The sequence below is a fragment of the Cydia pomonella genome, chromosome 10 (assembly GCF_033807575.1).
Source record: "Cydia pomonella isolate Wapato2018A chromosome 10, ilCydPomo1, whole genome shotgun sequence".
Lineage (NCBI taxonomy): Eukaryota > Metazoa > Arthropoda > Insecta > Lepidoptera > Tortricidae > Cydia > Cydia pomonella.
Genome location: NC_084712.1, coordinates 15,459,505 through 15,483,631, shown reverse-complemented (window position 1 = coordinate 15,483,631; position 24,127 = coordinate 15,459,505). Strand labels below are relative to the sequence as shown.

General features: G+C 38.0%; 4 protein-coding genes across 4 annotated transcripts in view; 1 reads left to right on the top strand and 3 right to left on the bottom strand.

Annotated features, from left to right (window-relative positions):
- Positions 1-342: 342 nt before the first annotated feature.
- LOC133522246 (putative ATP synthase subunit f, mitochondrial) lies at positions 343-1,893 on the bottom strand. The gene is made up of 4 exons (XM_061857517.1): positions 1,701-1,893; positions 1,115-1,213; positions 815-931; positions 343-540 (listed from the first exon to the last, which is right to left on the bottom strand). The coding sequence occupies exons 1-4, from the start codon at positions 1,777-1,779 to the stop codon at positions 512-514; spliced, it is 324 nt and encodes a 107-aa protein (XP_061713501.1). The 5' UTR covers positions 1,780-1,893; the 3' UTR covers positions 343-511.
- Positions 1,894-2,671: 778 nt separating this feature from the next.
- On the bottom strand, positions 2,672-4,236 carry LOC133522245 (putative ATP synthase subunit f, mitochondrial). The gene is made up of 4 exons (XM_061857515.1): positions 4,076-4,236; positions 3,902-4,000; positions 3,650-3,766; positions 2,672-2,835 (listed from the first exon to the last, which is right to left on the bottom strand). Exons 1-4 carry the CDS (start codon positions 4,152-4,154, stop codon positions 2,807-2,809), a joined length of 324 nt encoding a protein of 107 aa, XP_061713499.1. The 5' UTR covers positions 4,155-4,236; the 3' UTR covers positions 2,672-2,806.
- Positions 4,237-4,385: 149 nt separating this feature from the next.
- LOC133522242 (26S proteasome non-ATPase regulatory subunit 4) lies at positions 4,386-6,334 on the top strand. The gene has a single exon (XM_061857510.1). It carries the CDS (start codon positions 4,483-4,485, stop codon positions 5,569-5,571), a length of 1,089 nt encoding a protein of 362 aa, XP_061713494.1. The 5' UTR covers positions 4,386-4,482; the 3' UTR covers positions 5,572-6,334.
- The window catches only part of LOC133522239 (zinc phosphodiesterase ELAC protein 2), a 53,156-nt gene continuing 34,585 nt past the window's right edge, over positions 5,557-24,127 (bottom strand). Inside the window, 10 exon segments of the mRNA XM_061857506.1 lie at positions 5,557-5,738; positions 7,391-7,495; positions 10,511-10,636; positions 17,464-17,556; positions 17,972-18,055; positions 18,757-18,828; positions 20,737-20,772; positions 21,717-21,818; positions 21,950-22,045; positions 23,342-23,464. Coding sequence (XP_061713490.1) covers positions 5,692-5,738; positions 7,391-7,495; positions 10,511-10,636; positions 17,464-17,556; positions 17,972-18,055; positions 18,757-18,828; positions 20,737-20,772; positions 21,717-21,818; positions 21,950-22,045; positions 23,342-23,464 — 884 coding nt within the window. The 3' untranslated portion in view covers positions 5,557-5,691.

The window sequence follows — 24,127 nt, the reverse complement described above, 5'->3', positions numbered from 1 at the left end:
GATCCGCCGGACCGGATTGCAATCCCTAATTGCTGACTGTACATATGAATTACACAGTAACTCCTAAGACGATGTGTCCTAATAGAACTACATCTACTTGTGACGGGTAGAAACAAATAATACTGTTTTTGGCGGTATGACCGGTGAAAACAAAATTTTGGTTTGACGAGTTGATGCCTGAATCAAGTTATCCCAGGCTGTTGGCTTCGGGCCAAAGTGCAATCCATATTTTCAGTTATGTTAACTAGGTCAGATTTTACAGTTTTGCCTCCATATTGGCACTTGATATGAATTGGATTGAGTAAAAAAAATTCGTTATGGAGAATTTGCAAAGTGACTAAACACTATCTATAAAAATATATTTATTGAAACCACACAATGACAACATTTTTTAAAATTAAAATCAGGATTAAATAACAATTATAATATTATCTTCAATGTTTACCATTTTTTAGTAGAATTATTAAGTTAAAATGGTGTAATTGCCATAATTGCATACCTAATGTTTTATCTAGTGGTACTTGTAATTCTTGTGGTGACCTGAAATTGAAAAACAATGCAACATTTTAAAGTTTCAAAGTTGCAATTATTAACATTTAGAAATTTTAAGGGAATACCATTATCGGGCCAAAAGATTAAATAGCCCGGGGCTGTAATCTTAGGATGTTAGGATTAGTTTCTTGACTAATGGGGCCTATCGCAAACATCCAAAATCGGAATTTCGTTATCTGCCTTTCTATCATCCGACTAGAGCGGTAGAAAGTTTTGGAAGACAACGGCAAGGGCGACTACAAGAAAAATGAAGGACACTTACTGATCCTTCCATAGTTAATCGCGTAGAAGAACACCATATTAGCGACGAGTATCTGGAAGAAGGGGGCGGCGCCCACTTTCCGAGGCTGCATGTACTTGTGCTGCCATCTCCACCAGGCTGCGGGAAAGGGAGGAAACAATATTGCAATATTTTGCCGCTAGAGGTGCTGCTACCGAGATGGGCCAATAACAAAACCAATATTTTTTTGAACTCGAGACACCTAAAGTATTCAGAATTGGATAGAGTAAAAAGCTAAGTAAAATAAACTATAATATAATACTTAAATAAACAGTTAGGTACCCCTGCTGCAAAGGCCCATAAAGGCGGAGGGAGATTTGGTCCTTCGAGCAAACCACGCCGGGAGTTCAATCAGTTTCACGTCGCCGAATGGAGTATCAGCTGAAAAATACACATACACATGATGATATCGAGGTTTCAAAATGTATGCCCCATATTTTACAAGTGGAAGGTACTTATCTGTTTTGCTAATTCATTTTTAAATTCGGGTCCAGTCCCCAAGTTTACAGGCAGCTGGATCCGTAAGGTGTATGGGGTTTTTATAAGTAGCTCTCATGGAATAGTGTGATAAGGGATGTTGGTGATGAATCATGAATGGGAAGATGCTATTTCATTTTTCGTTGTTTGATTCTCTAATTTAAAATAATAAAACGAAATATGCTGTTTTCGGATAGCTCCAAATCAAAATCACTTCCGAACGATGGGTAAATGATTCAAAAAATCAAGAATCAAGTTGGAAATTCCTGTCGTATACAATACACCATAACACCATAAGGTCCATAAGTTGAAAGACGAAGTTCATAAAATACCTAAGTTATAGTCTTGTGGCTAAAGAGATGGGTATGGGGTAGATAATATATCTACTTACGTTTCCCATAATATTTAGCAGGGTCGTAAGGCCCATGCGTCTTAGGATCATACTCTTTAGGATAGTCTCCTAAACCCATTATAATTTAGATATCACCAAAATTTCTTCAGATGTCGGAAATGACAAACAACAATGGTCTGTAGACAGTTATATATATATTTTTTTCAATTAATTCAATTAGAAAAAGTTTGATTAAGTATCATAAACTATGAGCACTGTAAAAAGTAACAGTGCACCGACGTCTTTGATGTTTGCGTAAATGCCGACACCGCATAAGAACACAGAAGGGTTTTCACAGACTTTTACACAGCTGCCTAAAAGGATAGCTGGATGAAACAATATGGGTAGCCCTGCAAGTAGTACTGACTGTACTGAGCTACTACCGATGACGATGTATGCAGCTTGGGAGCGCGCGACCGGCCCCTCGCAACGCACCCCGCACGATTGCCCTGTCTAGACAGCTTCGTCGAATGACTGTATTGTTTTATAGACTGGTATTAGAATGTGTTTAGGATGCGCTACTTTTTAGTGGCAACTAGCAGATGTAAAAAGTGTATTAGCATGCTCATTATCATTAAGCAGGTTTATTTAATAGCACTGTAGTAACAAAATTATATAAAATATTGCGAATTGTTTTATTATTGAACTGTAAAATAACTACACAATGCATTCCGTAGTGGCCCGACCAGTGTCCTCTATCGGGCACATAGCCAAATCTGCCCAATCAATTTAGGAAACAATAAAGACAGCATATTACAAAAATATGATTGTTAAACAATTTATAAGTAATGAGTGAAATTTGCGTGATTTTAGAAATATTGAAATGGTCGCAGTGCAATTTTGTCAACTTGAGTAATGTAACATTTATAGCACTCTTCCATTGTAGCTACCTGTCATAACAATATATATATTGTACAATAAAATTATGGTAAACCCTAGCCCTACACACTTTTTAAGAAATAAAAATCATGTTCACTCTAATAACTTTATTGCAGTAACTGTAGAATTCACTTTTCCTTACAATACAATGATTTTGCAGATGTTACCCATACATAAACATGAATACAGTATTACTATCTGCTGATGGCTTGTTCCGATAACAATCTTTAGTGATACTTGTAGTTCCTGTGGTGCTCTGAAATAGACAAATATTAGATTAGAAAAAAATACTTCAATCAAAGTAAAAATAAGTGACACATTTACTGATATTTCAACCTTATGAGTGTTGCAAGTGTATTTGTGGTAATGTGAATATATTTTTAAGTTATGTTTTACACTACTATATAAATAATAAACTGAACTAGATGTAAAATATTAAAGAAAAAGTGACCAAGCCCTCGGGTGGCTAAGGCTGGATTCGAACCAACATTTTCAGCTTAAATGGTAACCTTTTGACCGCCAAAGACGTCATATGACGCGCGCGGCTTCAGCCCAATATCAACCTTCATGCGTACCGATAAGGTTCCCGATTACGCGCCGCGTACGATACGCGTGGCGTTCAAAGGGTTAATCTTAACAACCTGAGCACTAGATCACCCAGCCAATCATGCTGCCAGGTATGTATTTTGGTAAGTTATGATGGTGTTCAAAATTGTGTAATAAATCTAAATAAGTTAGATATATTCCATAAAATTAAAATTACAATTTAACAAAAATTCAGTGATAAATTATGTTGTGAAAAATTATTAAAGCTGAAGTAATCCCAAAATAAACTTTGTGTTTAAATATCAGTAGTTTAACATTTTTTATCATTGATGTTACACAACTTTTAATTTTTAATTAGCAAAAAAAACATTACTTGACCTAACATCAGATGGCCCCCTAACATCAGCCACCACAGTACATATAAGAATGGAAGATCAATGTCAGAACAGGATATCTGAACACAATTTTGGATAAAATAGTAACATTAAGGCCTTTATCACCATTTCTACTACAAATAAACTTACTCATCTTTCCATAGTTGATAGTGTAGAAGAAGATCATGTTGGCCACCACCAGCTGGAAGAAAGGCGCGGCGGTCATCCTCTTAGGCTGCATGTACTTGTGCTGCCAGCTCCACCAGGCTAAACCAACATAATTCACATGAACATATAAATTTTCCTTTATCAATGAAGGTAGTTTAGGGGTTGGTGCTCGATTCGATATAATGACATAGCGCTATAACCTATACAAAATTATAACTATATATCATACGCTACCTCGGCTGCAAGCGCCCATGAAGGCCGAGGGGGTTTTGTTCCTGCGACCCAGCCATGCTCCGATTTCGCTCAGTTTCACCTGGCCGAACGGAGTATCAGCTGTAAAGTGGAAAAATAATTATGTAATCAAGCGTTGTAAATTGACGGACGAAAATTTTGTAAAAATTAACTTACGCTTTCCGTAGTAACGAGCAGGGTCGTAAGGCCCATGCACAGCCGGGTTGTATTCTTTAGGATAGTCGCCGAAACCCATTATTATTTTGTAATCGACCAAATTATTCCGAAAGAAATTTGGTCGACGAAAATGACAATCGTAGACTATAGACAACTATATATATTTTTTAAATTGATTCCGATTGTCTATGTTTTGTAAAGGTGATTACTCATTCTTACTCATGTACCTAAAAACCGCTTAGAATGACATACTTCCGCGTTTTAAACTATATCTTAAATGTCAGTCAAGTGTCATTTTACATTATTAAAAAATATATATCGTTGTCTATGATTATACAGCAAATTTCATTGTTGAGTGTCCGACTCTTTCCATCTCTCGTAAATATAATCCGAAAAAAGGTGAAAAAATGGTCCTCGAAAGTACTATGATATGTGTTGATAACAGTGACTACATGAGAAATGGAGACTTCCTACCAACACGCCTCCAGGCTCAACAAGATGCCGTAAATTTGGTATGTCATTCCAAAACAAGATCGAATCCTGAGAATAATGTAGGATTATTGACACTCGCTAACGTCGAAGTGCTGGCCACGCTGACCAGCGATGTTGGCCGCATCCTGTCCAAGCTTCACCGCGTGCAACCGAATGGTGATATCAACCTGCTGACTGGAATCAGAATTGCCCACTTGGCACTCAAGCACCGTCAGGGCAAGAACCACAAAATGCGCATCGTCGTGTTCGTTGGCTCGCCGGTCCACACCGACGAGAAGGAGCTCGTCAAACTAGCAAAGAGGCTGAAGAAGGAGAAAGTAAACTGTGATGTTGTGTCATTTGGAGAAGATGCTGAGAATAATCCATTGTTAACAACTTTTGTCAACACCCTCAATGGCAAAGACAATACTACAGGAGGCAGCCACCTTGTTTCCATTCCTGCTGGTAATTGTGTGGTTCTCTCTGAAGCCCTAATCTCCAGCCCATTGATTGGTGGAGATGGTGCTGGCCCATCAGGTTCTGGATTGTCTCCATTTGAATTTGGAGTTGATCCTAATGAAGATCCAGAATTGGCTCTAGCTTTGCGTGTGTCTATGGAGGAACAGAGACAGCGTCAAGAGGAAGAGTCCCGACGCCAGCAGGCTAACACTGAAGGTGAGGCTCCTAAAGCTGGGGAAACACAAGATAGTGGCATGGAGCGGGCTCTGGCCATGTCTTTGGGCCGTGAGGCTATGGAATTGTCAGAAGAGGAGCAAATAGCCTTGGCCATGCAGATGAGCATGCAACAAGATGCCCCTGCAGCTGAAGAGAGCATGGATGTCTCTGAAGAATATGCTGAAGTCATGAATGACCCTGCCTTCCTGCAAAGTGTTCTTGAGAACCTACCTGGTGTAGATCCGCAGAGTGAGGCTATCCGGAATGCCATGTCTACCATCAAGAAAGACAAGGATGAAAAGGATGACAAGGACAAAGATTCAAAGGGCGCAGGCTCAGGTTCTAAATAAACTCATTTTTAATACAATGTTTTAATGATACATTATGCTTGTAAACTTTAACCTTAGACACCACTGTGTAACTACAACATAAATTTATGGAATACAGAAGTTCTATTAAAAAAATATTGTTTATTGTGGCCAGGAGATCCAATTTAGACCCTCTATTTTGTCAAATTCTGAAACAAAAAGTTTAGTTAGATGTAAAAGTGTTTTGTTAAAACTAATACTAAAGAAAACTAAGCCAAAATACAGTAAACCCACTTGATAGTATGTGTTTAGTACAATCTCCCACATAATACATCAATTTACATTGGTCCATACAACTTTTTTTCATGGTTAATATGCTTTCCCACTTAACACATTCACTGTGGCACTGGGCCGAAAGACCTCATAAAAAGTAGGTTAACACATTCACTGCCAGACAAAAAACGGCGTACTACCCCAGAAACCAGTGGTCTATAGCTGCGTACAAAACAACCCGCCCAGCGGGTTGTCCGGCATCTGAACAAAGTTCACGAGCGCCCACCAGGTGGGTTCCCGGCAGTGAATGTGTTAATTGCACATATCAACTCTTAGCTCCCTGTGCATTCATATATAATATATTACAAGTTACACTAATAATCGCATATTAAGGAGTGTTTTTGGTGTGGTCCCTTCACAATCTTAAGAGGGTTTTACAGCATATATTAATGTCCTGGTAGTTGATTCAAAGAGATTAAAATATGCCTATTGTAAGTTGCATTGTTATAATACATAAGCAAGTTAATTAGTATGTGAGAGGTTTTAATGTTTTATCCTTAGTAACTATATTGAAACACATCCAATATTTCTGTATTTACTAATGAATTGGTTGACATTTTATTAAAATACAAAATAATACTGATAGTATCTAAAATTCTCTTTTTTGGCACAATGGTGTGCCTAGGTCTGGCGAATGAACCGCTCACTCTCTCCTTGTGTGTACTTTAAAGTATGATGTGCAGCAGATGTGTAGTGTGTGAGCGGTTCATGAAGCAGGTCCACAAAAAAATGAGCTGCCTCGCGTGGAAATTGCCGCGCAGGCAGCTGGTTTTGTAGCCTTTATATAAGGCGTGTAGCGATATCGCACGGCAGCAGCCGCGCGAGCATTGTTCGACCGCGGCAAATCTGTATTTTGGCTCGCGAGAGCCATTTTTGGCACCATCTTGAACTATAGAGCGGTAGCCGCGCGCGGCAAGCGATCCAAGATCCGGCAAGTTTACAGGCAGGCCGTTTGCTGCACTAATATCATTCCATGCATCATTTCTTAATGATTTGTTGCGATAATAACAACATTTACTGTTCCATAGAAACTATTTAGAGCCGTATAATTTAATTAAAGTACGACACTTCATTATCCAGGCCTGCGGCCGCGCGAGCTAACTGAAATATATACTGAAACGCTCCTTTGCCGCGCGGCCAAAAACCGACAATAAATGGTTCGTCATGCGGCAATGTTCGACAGTTTGCGCACAATATCGAGACGCGGTTTAAAGATGTGCCAGGCATCGTGGCCGTATATGAGTTTGCCTAGGTCGAAGTCGAAGCACATGTTCTCGATGTACAGTCAACTGCAGAAAGAGGTGACCCCCCTGCATACAATCAGTCTATGCAAGGGGGAGGGGGCAGCTCTCTCTGCTGCAAAGTGCATATCCAGATATCCATTTTATGAATGGAAATTAGCAGCTCGCTGTACAAATCGACTTCCTTTGCTAGCAATTTCCTCGAGAAGGGGTCCTTTCTGTGCGGACCCACCAATGGGGCAAGATTTAGATGCATCATTACAATAAATCGTACACATGATGATTACTTGACTGACACTGGTACTGTTTGCTCCGGAACTTCTGTTTTGATTGACGTATCATCATTTGTCTCAAATCCTCACGCAATGGCTCCGGTTTTTGGGGAATAGTGTCTGAAATAGAAGACATCATCAGTTGGCAAGGAACAGGAACATTGGGGAATCCGTCCGGCGGGTTCTCTTTTGGATGGATTTCATCACTAAGAATTTCACCTTACAATTTTTTTACAGTACATATGGCGCTACTTTATAGCACTAGTGCGAGAAGTAGCATATTACGTTACTGTGTCGAACATTTAAAGGGCCATATGTACTGTAAAACGTTGTACGATACATGTGCGAATAGGTAATTCGCAACTCGTGTCGATTTAAAACACTCCCTTCGGTCGTGTTTTAATTTATCGCCACTCGTTTCGAATTTCCTATTTTTCGCACTTGTATCGTAATGTACTATTTTATGTGTAATGTATCACGATTCAAGCTAACTAAAGAAGTTGTAGTATCCAAGTGGCTTAAATTTGAAGTTATCGCTTTCGGGAAATAAGAACGTAAGATGGTGATGACAACCATGCGACGGTAATGATACTGCATGTATGGTGATGACGATTTGTGAACTAATTTATATGTATACATATATATGATATAAAAAAACTAAACTTTTTTGTAAGGATTTCGAACTTTAACAAACATTACAAGTAACATGCTTTTGAACATAAGACTAGGTACATAAATTATTTTCAGAAAATTATAATAAATATATTATATTCATATAAATAAATATCTAACAAATATTTGTATTGAAAATTTTTAAGTATTTTATATTCGTAAATAGGCAATTTATGTTTTTTTTTTGTTTTTTCAATGTTAAATCATATTATTTTATTTTATTTATATTATAAGTTTAAATCCCCATCTTCTTTTATCTACTGCGTATTTTGGCAATTGGCATTCAAATCATAATAGAAATTAAAAAAAAACATCTTATTGTAGCTTAGTGGAAAACGACTTTTTGATGACGATGATGCCATTATGGGGCGTAGTCTAAATATCCTTATTGATAGATGTCAAAAAGTGACAATGACTTTTGCAAAAACTAGTTACCATAAAATTTACATTTTAATTTTATGTACACATTAATATTTTTGCGAAATTTACTTAAACACATAACATTACTTCTTTTGGCCTCAGAAGTGCGTGATGAAAATCTTTCGGGTTCTGCGTGTTACACCGTGTATAATAAGTGTTTTATCCTTCTTATATTGACATTATCATAACGGTGTTGATGAATAGTCGTGACAAAATTAAAAAAAATAATTAAAGTGTACTTTTTCAGTGAAGGAATATTTTTTCATGAGTTAAACAACAATATGGAAAAGATATCACTAAAAGGAAAATAGCAAACGCACGATAGGTATACGATAATTTTCAGTGCAAACAAAGAGGTTCCGATTTTTCTGGTAGACGGGAATGACTTTACACGCAAGAAACACTTAATTGACAAAAACTGTTGAGTTATTGGAGATGTTAATTGAAGGAACATTACGATAAAAGTTCTTAAAAAAAGTTGCAACACTCAGAACCTATTAGATTTTTATTTTTATAAAGACCGAGACATAACTTTTCGCCGGAATTTGAAATCCACCATGTTTGTAGTCGCATTCCTCTACAAAGCGGGACAACGCTGGGATCGGCTACGAATACGAACGTAGGGTGACGAAAACTTTGGCAGCGAATGTGTTAAATTGTGAGTCAGAATGGCGGGTGTACCTAAATAAAATTAAATGAAAACCATACCATATTTTTGTACCTAATTTGTACTATTTAGTACCTCCTTTAAAAAAAAATGTACCTCACGGTACTTAAAGTTATCACCAAAAAACAGTACACCCGCCATCCTGACAGTCAGAATGGCGGGTGTACTTTATTACCTACGCTATATTCCCGCGGTTATTGGTAAATTCCATATTTAGAAAAGCCAAATTTTTGTACCTTCATATTCAATTATATGAGCCATTTTATTTGTGGTTTCCAAGATTTACTCATTTATATTTTGCTTGCTATTACACTTTTGCAGGCGTTGTAATTTTTCAAGTTATCGATCTCATTTTTAAGAAAAAACGCTAAGGTACAATTATTTTTATTAAGCCAGGATTTAGTACCTTTAATGTTTAATCTGTTAAGTTCAAATAACTCAAAAAATCATGTCTTAAAAAAGGCTAGGCGCCAGGACAGGATCGATAACTTGAAAAATTACAACGCCTGCGAAATTGTAATAGCAAGCAAAATATAAAATGAGTAAAACTCGGAAACCACAAATAAAATGGCTTATATTATAATTGAATATGAAGGTACAAAAAAGGTACAAGAATTTGGCTTTTATAGAATTTATCAATAACCATGGGAACATAGCGTAATAAAGTACAGTGTACTGTTTTTTGATGATAACTTTGTGTACCGTGAGGTACAATGTTTTTTAACGAAGGTACTAAATAGTACAAATTAGGTACAAAAATATGGTATGCTTTTCATTTATTTTTATTTAGGTACACCCGCCATTCTGACTCTCACGTTAAATTGCCTATAAGTACATATATAAAGATTTTACAACAGACATGTTAAAATTAAAGACAGTGTTTTCGTTACTCAACGTTGTAGATGGCAACACTAAAAGGATGATCTTATTAACCCTTTTCCAGGCATAGTACGATTTATCGACCACATACGCGCCATTAGAATTTCAACTTTAGCATTCCGATTTAAGGTTCAAATTAGATTACACTTTCAGGAAATGTTACTTGTCTTCAAATGAATCATCAAACCTGGATTAATTGGAATATATTTGGATATTTTGGGAAAACTTTGTAGATTGGGGCGGCCTGGAAAAGGGTTAACCCATTCAGCGCTAATCACGAGTATCACAACACATTGCCGTTTTGCCTCTACGAAGCATTTTCGGGAAAGTCATGTTATCGGCTACGACGCGACGTAGCGTTACGACCGTAGTAGCTCAGCGGTAAATGCGTTTAAACAAAAGACATCGACAATTATGCGTTTAAAAGAATAGTCAATTAGTCGCAAGGCCTGTGGAACTCTAAACACCTGTCCTAGTTTTGAAGTCCATCTACTTACTTGTCTTACTTTCTTCTTCAAACTGTTGAGTTCGACGTAAAAAACGGATCCGGGCTTGGATTATTGCTTCTCTTGTTCTGTCTCTTTTGTCAGATGTCTGGGTAATACCTTCACGTACACTGGTATCTGCAAAACAAAATAAGGGATTATCCCTTATACAGCCATAGGGGGAGATAATTTTTTATAATGATATTTATTTAGCCAACTAAGTTTGGGTGGATTAAAAAATTCGCGGCCTGAATATTAAAAACAAAACAGAGGTTTTTTAATTTATTTTTATTTTTCTACATAGTCCCCGTCGAGTTGAATGCACTTGTTCCATCTGGATTCCAGAGCCATTACACCACTTTTGAAGAAGCTTTCCTCGAGACCTTCAAAATAGGCATCCACCTCAGCTTGGACCTCGGCGTTGCTTGAAAATTTCATACCACCCATATGTTTTTTTTAAATTGGGGAACAGATGAAAGTCCGATGGTGCTAAATCGGGTGAATAGGGTGGGTGGCGCAATAATTCAAACCCACATTTGGCAATCTCCGCCATCGATTTTAGTGACGTGTGAACACGTGCATTGTCCTGGTGGAAGATAACTTTCTTTGTCAACATTCCAGGTCTACTTATCTTCAGAGCCTCGCGTAATCTGCGTAATAACTCGCAATAATAGTCGGAATTTATAGTTTTACCTCTCTGGAGATAGTCAACCATTATTATTCCCTTTGCATCTCAGAAAACAGATGCCATGACTGTATTGGCCGACAAAATTGCTTTGGCTTTTTTGGGAGGCGGAGATCCAGGACGAACCCACTGCTTCGATTGCTGTTTGGTCTCTGGTGTAAAGTGGTGGACCCACGTCTCGTCCATAGTTACAAATCTGTCCAAAAAGTCTTGAGTATCGGCTTCATACAGGTCTAGACATTCACGTGAATTAGTACGGCGATGTTAGAGCAAAGAGGATTGGACAATTGTTGACAGACTGGCTGGTTTGAATCTTGAGGGATGTTTGAATGGAATGTGACGGTTCTCTGTCGAGCAAAAATTATAATTGTCAGCGGAGGCTGATTTTTGTATTGAGATTTATTTATTGTGTTATGTAATAGTAATTAAAGTGTTTAAACATATATAGTGTTTTCCTGAGATTAGTCTACAGGTGAGCGAAGTTCTCACAGGTCATGGGAAGTACGATTTCCAAAAATCTGATCGACCGAGGTCATGAACGAGGTACAACACTAGTGTAAAACACAGAGAATTAATATTTTGTTGGATGTAGAGGAGAACGGCGGTAAGAACTACCAACCAATAACATCCTACTAGCTAGAGTAACATAACACAATGAGTACCACCATGTCGAATGCGGGATCGGAACTCCCGAGCATAGAGAAATTGCAAGGTAACAATAACTGGAATACCTGGAAGTTTGACATGGAGTGCGTATTGATGCATGATGATTTGTGGCAGTACATAGAGAAAGTTGCTGACACAACAGATGCTACCGCAAAGAGAAACGATCAGAGAGCGCGAACTAAAATCTGCTTACTGATTGAGAGTCAGTGTAAGGTACACGTTCGTAAAGCCACTACTGCGTACGAGACGTGGAATAATCTTAAAGTAGCTTACGAAGATAAGGGTATCAACAACAGATGTAGACTGTTGTCAAGGCTAGTGAGCCTAAAACTGAGCATGTTTAATTCAATAACTGAATATATAACTGAACTGATGCAAGTTAGCAACCAACTAGCAGACTTAGGAAAAGAAATCGATGACGAATTACTAGCAGCACTCATGCTACAAGGCCTACCAGAGGAATATGCGCCTATGAGATTGGCGCTGGAGAGCGCGAACATAACCTTAACTTCGGACTATGTAAAAACAAAACTGCTGCAACTGGATGAGAACAGAATGAGTGCAGGCCCAAGTAGCAGGCCTAGCTCAAGCTCCGCGCTCACTACATCAAAGCATCACAACAATCACAAGAAGCTTGTTCAGAGGAACAAAGAGAAGAAGACAGTAAAATGTTTCATTTGCGAGGGACCGCATAAAGCTTGTGACTGTCCACACAACCCACGTCAATCGAAGAGGAATCATATGGCGACGGCACTAACTAGTGTGAATCGAGAGAAGACTCATCAAGACGAGTGGATTATAGATTCGGGAGCGTCAGGACATATGAGTTTCAGGAAGGACTGGATGGATAAGTTTGTGAACTTTGACAAAAAGGTAGAAGTGAGTTGCGCGAATGGAGGTAAGGTTTTTGGAGAAGGTTTTGGTATTATAGAGAATGATTCACTTGATATTAGCATAAACAATGTGATGTATGTACCAGATTTGTCTTCAAATTTATTGAGTGTGAGCTCTATGGTTAACACAAGAAATAAGGTTGTGGTTTTTAATAAAAAGGGTTGCGAAATTTACAATGCTGATGAATGTTCTATAAAAGGGAACCCATGTGTAACTGGGAAGCATGATAGGGGAATTTATAAACTAAAATGTTCCTCAGAGGCAGTTGCACTGGCGTCTACAATTGGAAGCGAGATGGAGCTTTGGCATAAAAGGACGGCACACTTGAGTGTACGTAACCTGACTTTATTGAGAGACAAAATGGCAACAGGGGTAAGTTTCGAGAACATTATTAACTCCAAAATGGACTGCGTAGCCTGCTTGATGGGCAAGCAGACTAGGCAACCATTTAAACGTAACCAGGCTACGAGAGCTGGAGAGCTCCTCGAGCTAATTCATTCAGATATTAGCGGGCCAATGAGTGGTAAGTCTATTGGAGGTCATAGATACTATATAACTTTTATCGACGACTACTCGCGAAAAACTTTTGTATATTTTCTTGAGGCCAAAAGTGAAGCGTTTGAAAAAATAAAAGAGTTTATAAATTTAGCAGAGAGGCAAACAGGAAAAAAGGTGAAAGTAATAAGAACTGACAATGGAACTGAATATGTAAATAAAAGAGTAGATGCCTTTCTCAAAGAACATGGCATTAGGCACCAGCTCACCATAACATACACGCCTGAACAAAATGGTGTAGCCGAACGTGCAAATCGCACGATTGCCGAAAAGAGCAGAGCAATGTTACAAGAGGCAGGACTTCCCGTCAGTTTTTGGGCTGAAGCAGTCAATACCGCTGTATACTTGAAAAATAGAAGTCCCACAATAGCTGTAAAGAAGATGACGCCAGAAGAGATGTGGACTGGACGAAAGACAGACTTAAGTCATCTTAAGGTTTTTGGATGCAAGGCATATATGCACATACCAGATCAAAAGAGAACCAAGTGGGATCCGAAAAGCAGAGAGCTGGTATTTGTAGGATATTGCGAAGAGTCAAAAGGGTACAGGCTGATAAATCCTTCAAACGGAGAGCTGCATAGAGCCCGAGATGTAATATTTTTTGAGAACCAAAAATATGAAGGAGGCACAAGGGCTTATGATCCTGAGAAGAAGCAGCACGTTACTATCAACCTAGAAGAGAATGTACAGCAAGACGTAGCTCCAAAGCAAAGCGATAATGTTCAGCAACGGGGAACTCTACATCCAAGAGAAAATGTTCAGCAAGAGCAGAGAATTCAGGTAGAGAACCTGGAATCAAATGATGGAGATCATGATGCTCATACTGAAATATCCGATGGTGAAGAAAACTGGGCTTCGTCTGAAGAGAGACCAGATGGAGAAAATAGAGATACACCAGTAGATATTTTACCAGCTGAAGAGAATAGAGACACTCCTGTTGAACCTTTAGTGGAAGAAAGGAGATATCCACTCAGGGACAGAAAACCTGTTCAGTTACCTGATTACATAACCTACCAAGCGACATCAGAGTTTGATGATCCGCTTACAGTGCAAGAGGCATTATCCAGGAAGGATGCTCAACAGTGGAGAGACGCGATTAAGGAGGAGCTAGACGCACTGAAGACAAACGGAACGTGGACTCTAGTAAAGCCTGAACAAGCAAGCAACGTTGTTGATTCCAAATGGATATTTAGAATCAAAAAGGAGGCGGGGAATAAAACTCGTTACAAAGCTCGCTTAGTGGCACGCGGCTTTAGCCAGAGAAAAGGCATAGATTACGATGAGACTTTCTCACCGGTAGTGCGACACAGTTCAATGAGACTTCTCCTAGCCTTAGCAGCTAATATCGGTCTACAGATTGATCACATGGACGTAAAAACTGCGTTTCTTAATGGAAGTCTTAATGAGAGAGTCTTCATGCGTCAACCACCACACTTTGAGGAGAAAGGGAAGGAAGACTACGTGTGTCTTATCCAGAAATCTCTATATGGACTTAAGCAAGCACCACGATCTTGGAACTTGAAGTTACACACTGAGCCGGAGAGCCTAAACTTCAAACGATGCAAGAACGAATCGTGTGTCTATATGAGAAAAACAGATAAGGACATGATAATCCTCGCTGTTTATGTAGATGACATTTTGTTACTCTATAACAACGAGAATGAGATGAAAAAGGTTAAAGAAGAACTAAAAGCAAAGTTTGAGATGAAGGATTTAGGAAAGGCCGAACTGTTTCTTGGAATGCGGATAAAACAAGAAAACGGACTTATCCAAATTGATCAAGAGGAATACATTGACAAAGTCCTTCGCAGGTTTAAAATGGAGAACCGTAAACCAGTCAGTACACCAGGAGTTCCAGGCCAACGTTTCCAGAAACCACAAGAGCCATATACACCTGATAAAAGTATACCCTACAGAGAGCTGATAGGATCACTGATGTATATAGCTGTGTGTTCCAGACCGGACATAGCACACTCAGTAAATTTTATGAGTCAGTTCTGTAACTGCTATGAGGAAGTTCACTGGACTGCTACTAAGAGAATCTTAAGGTATCTTAAAGGTACAAAGAGCATGGGACTCAAGTACTCCAAGGAGACATACGGATGTATACAAGGATTTGCCGATGCTGATCATGGTGGAAACTTAGTTGACAGAAGATCATATTCTGGCAACGTCTTCACGATGGCAAAGGGAGCTATTTCATGGCAAAGTACAAAACAAAGAAGTATAGCTTTGTCAACAGCCGAGGCTGAATATATGAGCCTATCGGAAGCTGCCAAAGAAGCCATATTTCTTAAAAGGTTCCTTATGGAAATTATGGGAAAGGAGGAGTCTCCCATAACAATACACACGGACAGCCAATCCGCTATGGCAATTGCACAAAACCCAGTGCAACATCAGCAGACTAAGCATGTTGATGTTCGCTACCATTTTATAAGAGAAGCAATCGAAAATGGTGCAATTTCGCTGGCATACTTAGAAACGAAGCGAATGGTTGCTGATGTCTTGACAAAAGCCGTTGTTAGAGAGAAGCATGAGTTTTGTCGTAGAGAGATGGGTGTGTGTTGAAGGCTGTTTCGTTAGTGAGAGTGAAAGGAACCAGGAGAGTTTGGATGAGGATAGAATGTCTGAGGGAAAACAATTGAGGAGGAGTGTTAGAGCAAAGAGGATTGGACAATTGTTGACAGACTGGCTGGTTTGAATCTTGAGGGATGTTTGAATGGAATGTGACGGTTCTCTGTCGAACAAAAATTATAATTGTCAGCGGAGGCTGATTTTTGTATTGAGATTTATTTATTGTGTTATGTAATAGTAATTAAAGTGTTTAAACATATATAGTGTTTTCCTGAGATTAGTCTACAGGTGAGCGAAGTTCTCACAGGCGAGCGGTTTTTTGTTCCACTGAAAGAAGCCTCGGGACCCTTCTCGCCGACACCTTGCAAAAAGCTAATTCGTTGACTATAATATATTGAGTTCTTTCATAAGAGATGCCTACGATGTCAGCTATTTCCCGCACCTTTAATCGCCGGTCTTTCATTATCATTTCGCATATAATTGCCACATTGTCCGTGTTAGTCACCGTTGTTGGCCTCCCGGGACGAGGGTCATCTGCGATACTATCTCGTCCACGCTTGAATTCAGCTGCCCATTTTTTCACCATCGTATATGATGGACAGGATTGCCCTAATGTACTTTGCATATCATCATAAATTTGCTTTGGTGTCAATCCTTTTTTATGCAGGTCTTTAATCACAGCACGCTGCTCTAATTTCTCCATTTTCACGATATCTACCGACACGTAACTTTAAATATGCCGTAAAATTGCTTTTAAATATAGACGCCAATTGAAATTTCGCGGGAAGACAGTTGAATAACAGTTCAAAATGGCGGCAGAAAAAAGAAAAAAGGATTTTTTTTTTAATTGGCCAGGCCGCGAGCTTTTCAATTAACCCTCGTATTATATGTTATGTATAACATTATTGCTTGATTTATTTAACCTACAATGTGCATTACAATCTCCGTTTCAATCTTGTCGATTCCTACGGCTTGCCGTTTCGTGTCAATTGAGCATCTTTTTTTAATACAAGTCTCGAATCATACTGTCCTGGCCGATTTCGACCACGGCGACTGTTAATGAGAGCGACGTTTTTGAGCTCTTTTAGGCCACGTTCACTTAGAAAGCAAGTCAAACAAGCTCCGACCGGCGTATCCATCTGTTGTTTAACGCACTTATCCCATCAAAAATTTACCCTTGACTAGATTCTCAAAAAATATACTTACACAAATTTAGATTTTCTGTTTCCATTCATTATTTTCTTTGTGTGTTTAATTCCATTTATTCTTGTATAGGTACAAATTCGGTACTTACCATCTATCATCGTTCGTTCCATTAACCTTTCCGCTGCTAACTGTACCAGCACTTCATTCCTATAGTACCGTCAATGGGGGTAAAAGCAGTAACAAATTATCGCACCGGACAGTGACCTTGGTGCGGTCAAAAATCTATTTCTCGCTCTAACTTATAGCTGCTTCCTTCACGCACGATCAGATTCTTAACGATATATTTAATATGTTTTTTTTGCCCGTGAACTTGAGATCCGTTCTTTTTACCCCCATTAACGGTATTTAACTTCCTACGTATATTAATAATCTAATAAATAATTACCATCAGACTGGAGTTCGTGCTCAGGTTTTTGTTTCAATATGTAATAGGAGCTCTCGATGTCCGATAAAGGCGTGTAACTTTTTTTTGATGAACCTAAAAAAATTGTTTATTTGTTTATTGCAGTGATGTACAATGCATTATGTCTAGGACTTATTACTATGGTACATGAACCCGGCTAGGGCAAAGCAATTTGCTACTTCTATCTAACACGTAATTAACAATAAAAAATAATAATATTTATAATTGATTGAGGTCAAAAAGGGCAGGTACAATAATGGGTTACGTAGTATGGGTATGATCCCTAATATAGCGTAACCAGACATCTAAATTTTACGTCAGGTATCTGCGAAGCCTTTAACTTTCAATGTGTATTCCCAAGGATTGGTTTATGTGGGCCCTTCAAGTCCCCGAACTGCGAGTACGTAGCAAGAGGCTGGGCCGCTTCGCCCACGCCTTGCTACGCCACTGGCGATAAGGCTTTACTTGAATTGAAAGGTCAAACTCTCACCAACGTTTGAGGGTGGCCGCTGTACCGCGAGGTTCTGAGAAAGTTTCACACTCGAGGACTCCCTTGAAGTGTCGGTCTGTGAGGCTATTAACCAGAACAAAACAATATTTATTATTACTTACGATACTTGAGAAATTTTAAAATCAGAATTTTGGGGCGTTTGATGGACCCTGTTATCGACGTGATGAAGACAGGATACAACGTTAGTCTATTGATTGGTATCAAAAAGTGAAATTCGCATCAGGTCCATTCAAAGAGTAAAGTAACGTCCAGCGTACCCCCATAAAATTAGTCTAAATTTTTTTTAAATCTAGAGAGACAGACCTTAATTGTTGCGAAATTATCTATCATAGAGATAAATACTTATGCTATATAATATTGCATGCTTTATAATATTAATGCTTGGGGCATAGCCAAGATGACAACCCAGGGCCGGATTTAGGGGAGGGTAACCGGGGCTACAGCCCCGGGCAGCCCCGGGGCCTCCACAATAGAGACTTCGGAAAGTTTACCATTTTATTTAGAACATAATTTGGGGCCAGGGGGGCTCCACTCCTTTATTGCCCAAGGCCTCCAGACCTCTAAATCCAGCATTGTGACAACGGTTGGTAGAAAACGTCAATGGAAACTTAAATTATGTATGAAAATAGTCACGTGACTTTTCGTAGCATCTGTCATCATGATAGTCCTGATACATTTATTTTTCTTTTCCTTTGACGTTTGTCGATGTACGACTGTCATCTTGGCTAGGTTCCCAGTGCGGGAAAGAAGCAGACTACACTTACGGATTCTCACGGCATTCTTATTAGCACCAGCTCCAGATGACATCCGCACAGACGATGGCCGGCTGTTCATGGCTTCAAAATAACAAATGTTCGTGTAGGTATGGTAACACAAGTAGCTCATAACATAACTTATAAGTGTCGGCAACATCAATATACCAGCTAATATAGAATTTAGAGTAATTTAAGGGACGTATAATAGTGTCAGAAAAGGTTTAAGCTGTATAAAAGGTATTTTACAGTAATTATATAGCTCTATATAAAATCATTATAGAGCGATCTGCGTAAGCATGGGGTGCTTTATCACAACATAAAGTTGTGTGACACTACACTATCTAATTCTATTGTTAAAGCTGTGTATACAGGCTGTATTGTAGTGTCCCTTGGCAATTTTTGCTGTACAAAAGTATCTGTCAACACTGTTTTAAAACTATTTGTTATGACGTAATTTTATATTCCTATAAGTAAAGTAGTTGTATATCTTCTGTCTATAAGGTTATTATAAAACTTTAAAAAAAAATAGCTTTAGTAGAGCGTTTTCTGTATTACTGACAGAGTTGCTTAAATAAATTTTTTGACGTAATTTCTCACTCGTATAATTATAATAGTTTTATGATTTCGGACAATGAGTCCATTCATTGCATGCTCTTCAATTATCTTGTAGGAGGTTTTTAAAATTTCACAATGGAAGAAAAAAAACATATTTGAAAATGTATTTAAAGAAACATTGAAAATATTTAGACAAACCATTGTGGTTTAAAGATACTTTTTGATCAAAGATTCTGTAATTGTGATTTAGCTGTAATAAATAAAAAATAATAATAATAGCATAAACTAAATCCGTGTTATGATCACCAGCTAAAATAAATTGACTTCAGTTAGTTCCTAAAATGATTTTTATTCTATTCTAATTATTTTTTTAAATTTATTTAAATATCATGTTCTTAAATCATACTTATAAGATCTCTAGTTTTAAAAGTTTCCTTTTACACTGAATTACAGCTTCAATACACCTATTATGCATCTTGTTTTTTGCTTTTACAGCTTCTAAAAGGCGATAAGCTGTATAATTTGGGGCCATTTTTTTACTTATAAGGACTGTATAAGCGCTTATACAGACTTTGTACAGCCTAAATGTAAAGCTTATAGTATACAAATACACTTAAATACAACTTTTATACAGCATGAAATAATACTTACCTACTAGTTTCTAACATAGCCTATTACAACTAAAGTTTAGTTTAGTAAGTTTTTTTTAAACTGCAGAGGAATAACGGCTGAAATATTCAGGGATTTAGCCTTAGAATCCTTAGATGTCATTATTTGCCTTGCACATTCGCGCGATAGAGAGGCAGATAACGAAATTTTGTATTTTGTATGAATTGTTTGTATGTATGTATGTATGTATGTATGTATGATTATTGCATTGCAACTCATGCGCGTGAGATTCACTGCGAGTGATACCGAATGAAATTCAGATTTATTATCTAAGTTTTGAAGTTAAAATGTCTCGTCATATAATACCAAGCACTATTATGAGATAACTTCGTACAGAGGGAAACATTTATATGTCCTACTCCTACTGCTACGCGCTAGCTACGGCGTAGCGCTACGATGCAATGCAAAGTGAGTGTCCCTTTTTTAGTAGCCACTTTTTTATGATACCTTTTTTTCACTTTGTGCTTACCATCAGGCGGGCCGTATGCTTGTTTGCCACCGACGTAGTATAAAAAAAAAGATCGCTCTGGGACAATTATTTATCCCATTGGAATAGAAAGAGCTCGCAATAGTCGTGATTCTGAGTAGAAAACACAGAATTTATGAATAAATACAAAATTGATGAATGTGGCATTTTTTTAAAGAAACGCTCAATAATAAAATAACTGCAACTTAAGTTTCTCTTAAGTGTTATAAATATAAGTAGAATCTAAAAAAACAGTAAAGGATCGGTAATAGAACATGAATCCATCGGGCTACCTTTACCTGAGCGTGTAGAGCTACTTGATGATGCTCCTCTGACTGCAAATAATGAATTCGTAAATACATAGATAAAGGAATACTAACAATAAAAAATATCGCACATTAAGTGGTAATTACTGTATGTCGTACGTAACACGTTAACTGTCCCAGTCTTAATTATTAACCTTACGCCTTGTAATAGAGGTTTACCGCACACGGGACACGGACAGTGAACGTGTTCCGGACCCGAACAGTGCCATTTACTTTGGCTGTCAAATTTGCTGCTAAAGTCAGACCAAGATAAGTTGGCAGCGATTTTGATAGCCCAGCCTGTGCAAGTGTCAAGTAAACGTCATAATTTCATAGAAGTTTGATGTTTAAGATAACACTTGCACTGTCTGGGCTGTCAATATCGCTGCCAGCTTATCTTGTTCTGACTCTAAAAATATGTTGCGCCATTTTAAGCGTTTTACCTAGTTTTACTTTGCATTTATAGGCAAACCCTTGTCATTCATACTGGATATTTTAGAGATGCCACGAATAGTGGTTTTGGACGAATACCGAATATTCGGTCACACTCTCGCCCGAAGCGCCGAATATTCGGCAAAACATGTATTGAGTCGCATTCATTATGAAAACTGGTCGCCTACACAGGACAATATTTGCTAAGATTTAAGTATTGTTGCTCATTAGTACTGTAGTAGCTGTAGTTAGAGCCTAGAAAGTCTAACCTACGACAAAAAAACATTTTCAAGCAACAAATACTCGAAAAATACTTAATTCATAACAAATTCCCAAAAATACATTATAAATATTAAATATCTATAGTAGTTTGTGATACCCTTTAATTGTGCAAATTGTCATCATAAGTGGGTGTAAGTCAAGTCAAATGTCTATTCGACAAAGTGACCGAATAGTTGCCGAATATTAGTGGCATCTCTAATTTATTTTTATATTTATAATATATTATTTTTCTTATAATTTGGGGTAAAAATAAAACTTACTGCTATTAGTATGGGTATACGAGGGTATGGGGTTCGGGTTGATGATCAGTTTCTTGGTTATTGTTTTGACTAATGGATGACCGTAACCCTGTTTAGACTTGACTGAAAAATACAAAGTGGATGTATCATTGGAGCTCTGTCATGTCATCATGTCTCCTATCGATATTAAAGAACCGAGACCGCAAAATACGTATACCTATTTAAATAAAAGAAGTTACATAATTTGCAATTACCCATAACGTAAGCTTTACAAACATTAGCATTCGGTAAATTCATTTTAAATTTTTCCGGTCTGTTTTCCATCTTCTTGGCTTCGTAGGAGACATTTGCTGGAAAATATTAAAAAACCTAAATCTTCGTAAAAGTATCTCTACCTGAGTCATATTAATTTTATTGGAAGTTTGGTATTACGAATTCTCTTGGTACATTTTGAATGAGCCTGCATTGTAGATTTAGTACCTACCTAGGTATTAGAGATGTTACGAATATTCGGTTGGTACTATTCGGTCAAATTTTGGGTACTATTCGGGCGAATACCATACCGAATACCTAATTCTTAAACGGACAATATTTATGTTAATAAAGAATACTTTAACTTTGCTGTCGTGTGAGGAATGTACTTATTTTATTATGATACCTATCTTCTCGACTCTTAACTCTGCCTGCACCTAAAACCCACACGATGCGGTTCCCACAAGGAAACGGAAAGATTTTAACAGTATATTCCGGATCGTAGAGACAAAAATGCCATACCTATAAACTTTTTTTTAATTCACCTACCTAGTTTCAGATTTAATACGAGTATATACAATTTTTTTATAGTGCATAACGCCTTTTTGTTGGCGATGTCGCCACTATCGGACTTTGTCTAAGAAGAAGGAGGACGTTCTTCTTCCTCGCGTTGTCCCGGCATTTTGCCACGGCTCATGGGAGCCTGGGGTCTGCTGGGCAAGTCTAGACGTCCTTATTGAGGCTTATTGACAAATATGAAAGTGACAAGGAACAGTTTGAATATAGACAGTTTTTACGAAAATAGGAACGATTGATATATATACATAAATTTTCCAAGAACATGTCCTTATGTTATTTTTATACAAAAAGTAAAAAAAAATACAACAATTTTTTTTGGCGGAATTGACTTAAATTTGTATAACATTTTTTTCCTTCTTACGACCTCAGGAATACGTGGTTAATTTTTTTCCGTTTCCTCGCGGGCACCTTGTATAAATATATTATATAGTCCAGTAATTACTGACTGACAGTAATTGGTGACTGCATGAGGTCAACAACCTACAACTTCAATACGAAAGTATCAATACTTATTAGTATTTGCTCTCACATTGGGGACCTTTGACATGTCAAATGATTGCTGCTATTGGATTGCTATAGGCTACAGCTCTGTTACGTCGTAGTAATTATAAATTTACTGTAAGAATATTACTTCTATAGGTAATGTAATGATTACCCAGGTATTCGCTGTTGTATTTATAATTGTTGCAATGTATTTTTCATATCGGCTCGGTAAGTTCGGATCAGCTTCTAGGTAGTTGGTACTCGTAGTTTTACAGGAACGAAGAGCTACTAAAGTTTTTAGTTTAATAAGAGATAAATAATGATTGATTTACTTGGTTTCCGCGAGACTCGCATGAGAACGGATCCAGAGGACCGGTTAGAGACATCCGACAGAAGGTTCTGTGCACGCTGGCTCAACTCGGTCGGTCCTTTACTCTGTTCTTGTGCTGCTATTGCTGTAATTATGAACAATGTACTTAGGAACTCGAAAGTTAATACTTAGCAGAAGGGTTACCGCAAACATCGAATGAAAAATGTTATCTGCCGCTCTGTCGCTCGAATATGAAAGGACGACAAAGAGGTAGATAATGATTTTCTGATGTTCGCAGTTTGCCTAGTTAGCATCCCACCACGTAATATCAGGACACCGTATTCCTCTAATAAAAAATAAAGCTGCCTTCTTTCACAATCGACATTTCTAGTTGAGTGTAAAATTATCAAACATTGAATTTTTTTTGGCAATTCGTACAAATTATTTTTTTACATTTTAAATATTGTTAACGATGTCCTGAGATTCCGTAAACAGAAAACTCCGTTCGGCCACCGGAAATCCATGACACCTGCCTGGCGACCGTATAGATGTAATAAGCTCTTAAATTGCTTTATGTAGATACATGATTTGGGTCGATTAGAGTTGGACCCATCCGACAGCAGCAGACCTGTTGACCACATGCTCGCTTAGCCTACTCGCTCGTTTAGGCTGCCTTCCCACTGAGGCGGAGACGAGAGGAGATGAGAGGAATCAATATGGTCCGCTGGATAACAACTAATGTTATTGGTTGATTCCTCTCATCTCTGCTCGTCTCCACCTCGGTGGGAAGGCAGCCTTATTCTAGGAC

Bases quoted from the DNA above. Each gene is read 5' to 3' on its own strand.
- LOC133522246 (XM_061857517.1), bottom strand. From the start codon at position 1,779: ATGGGTTTAGGAGACTATCCTAAAGAGTATGATCCTAAGACGCATGGG. The intron at 1,214-1,700 runs GTAAGTAGATAT...TGTATTTTTCAG, and splicing joins TGCTAAATATTATGGGAAAC to CTGATACTCCATTCGGCGAC. The intron at 932-1,114 runs GTACCTAACTGT...CCTTTCCCGCAG, and splicing joins TATGGGCCTTTGCAGCAGGG to CCTGGTGGAGATGGCAGCAC.
- LOC133522245 (XM_061857515.1), bottom strand. From the start codon at position 4,154: ATGGGTTTCGGCGACTATCCTAAAGAATACAACCCGGCTGTGCATGGG. The intron at 4,001-4,075 runs GTAAGTTAATTT...TCCACTTTACAG, and splicing joins TGCTCGTTACTACGGAAAGC to CTGATACTCCGTTCGGCCAG. The intron at 3,767-3,901 runs GTAGCGTATGAT...ATGTTGGTTTAG, and splicing joins CATGGGCGCTTGCAGCCGAG to CCTGGTGGAGCTGGCAGCAC.
- LOC133522242 (XM_061857510.1), top strand. From the start codon at position 4,483: ATGGTCCTCGAAAGTACTATGATATGTGTTGATAACAGTGACTACATG.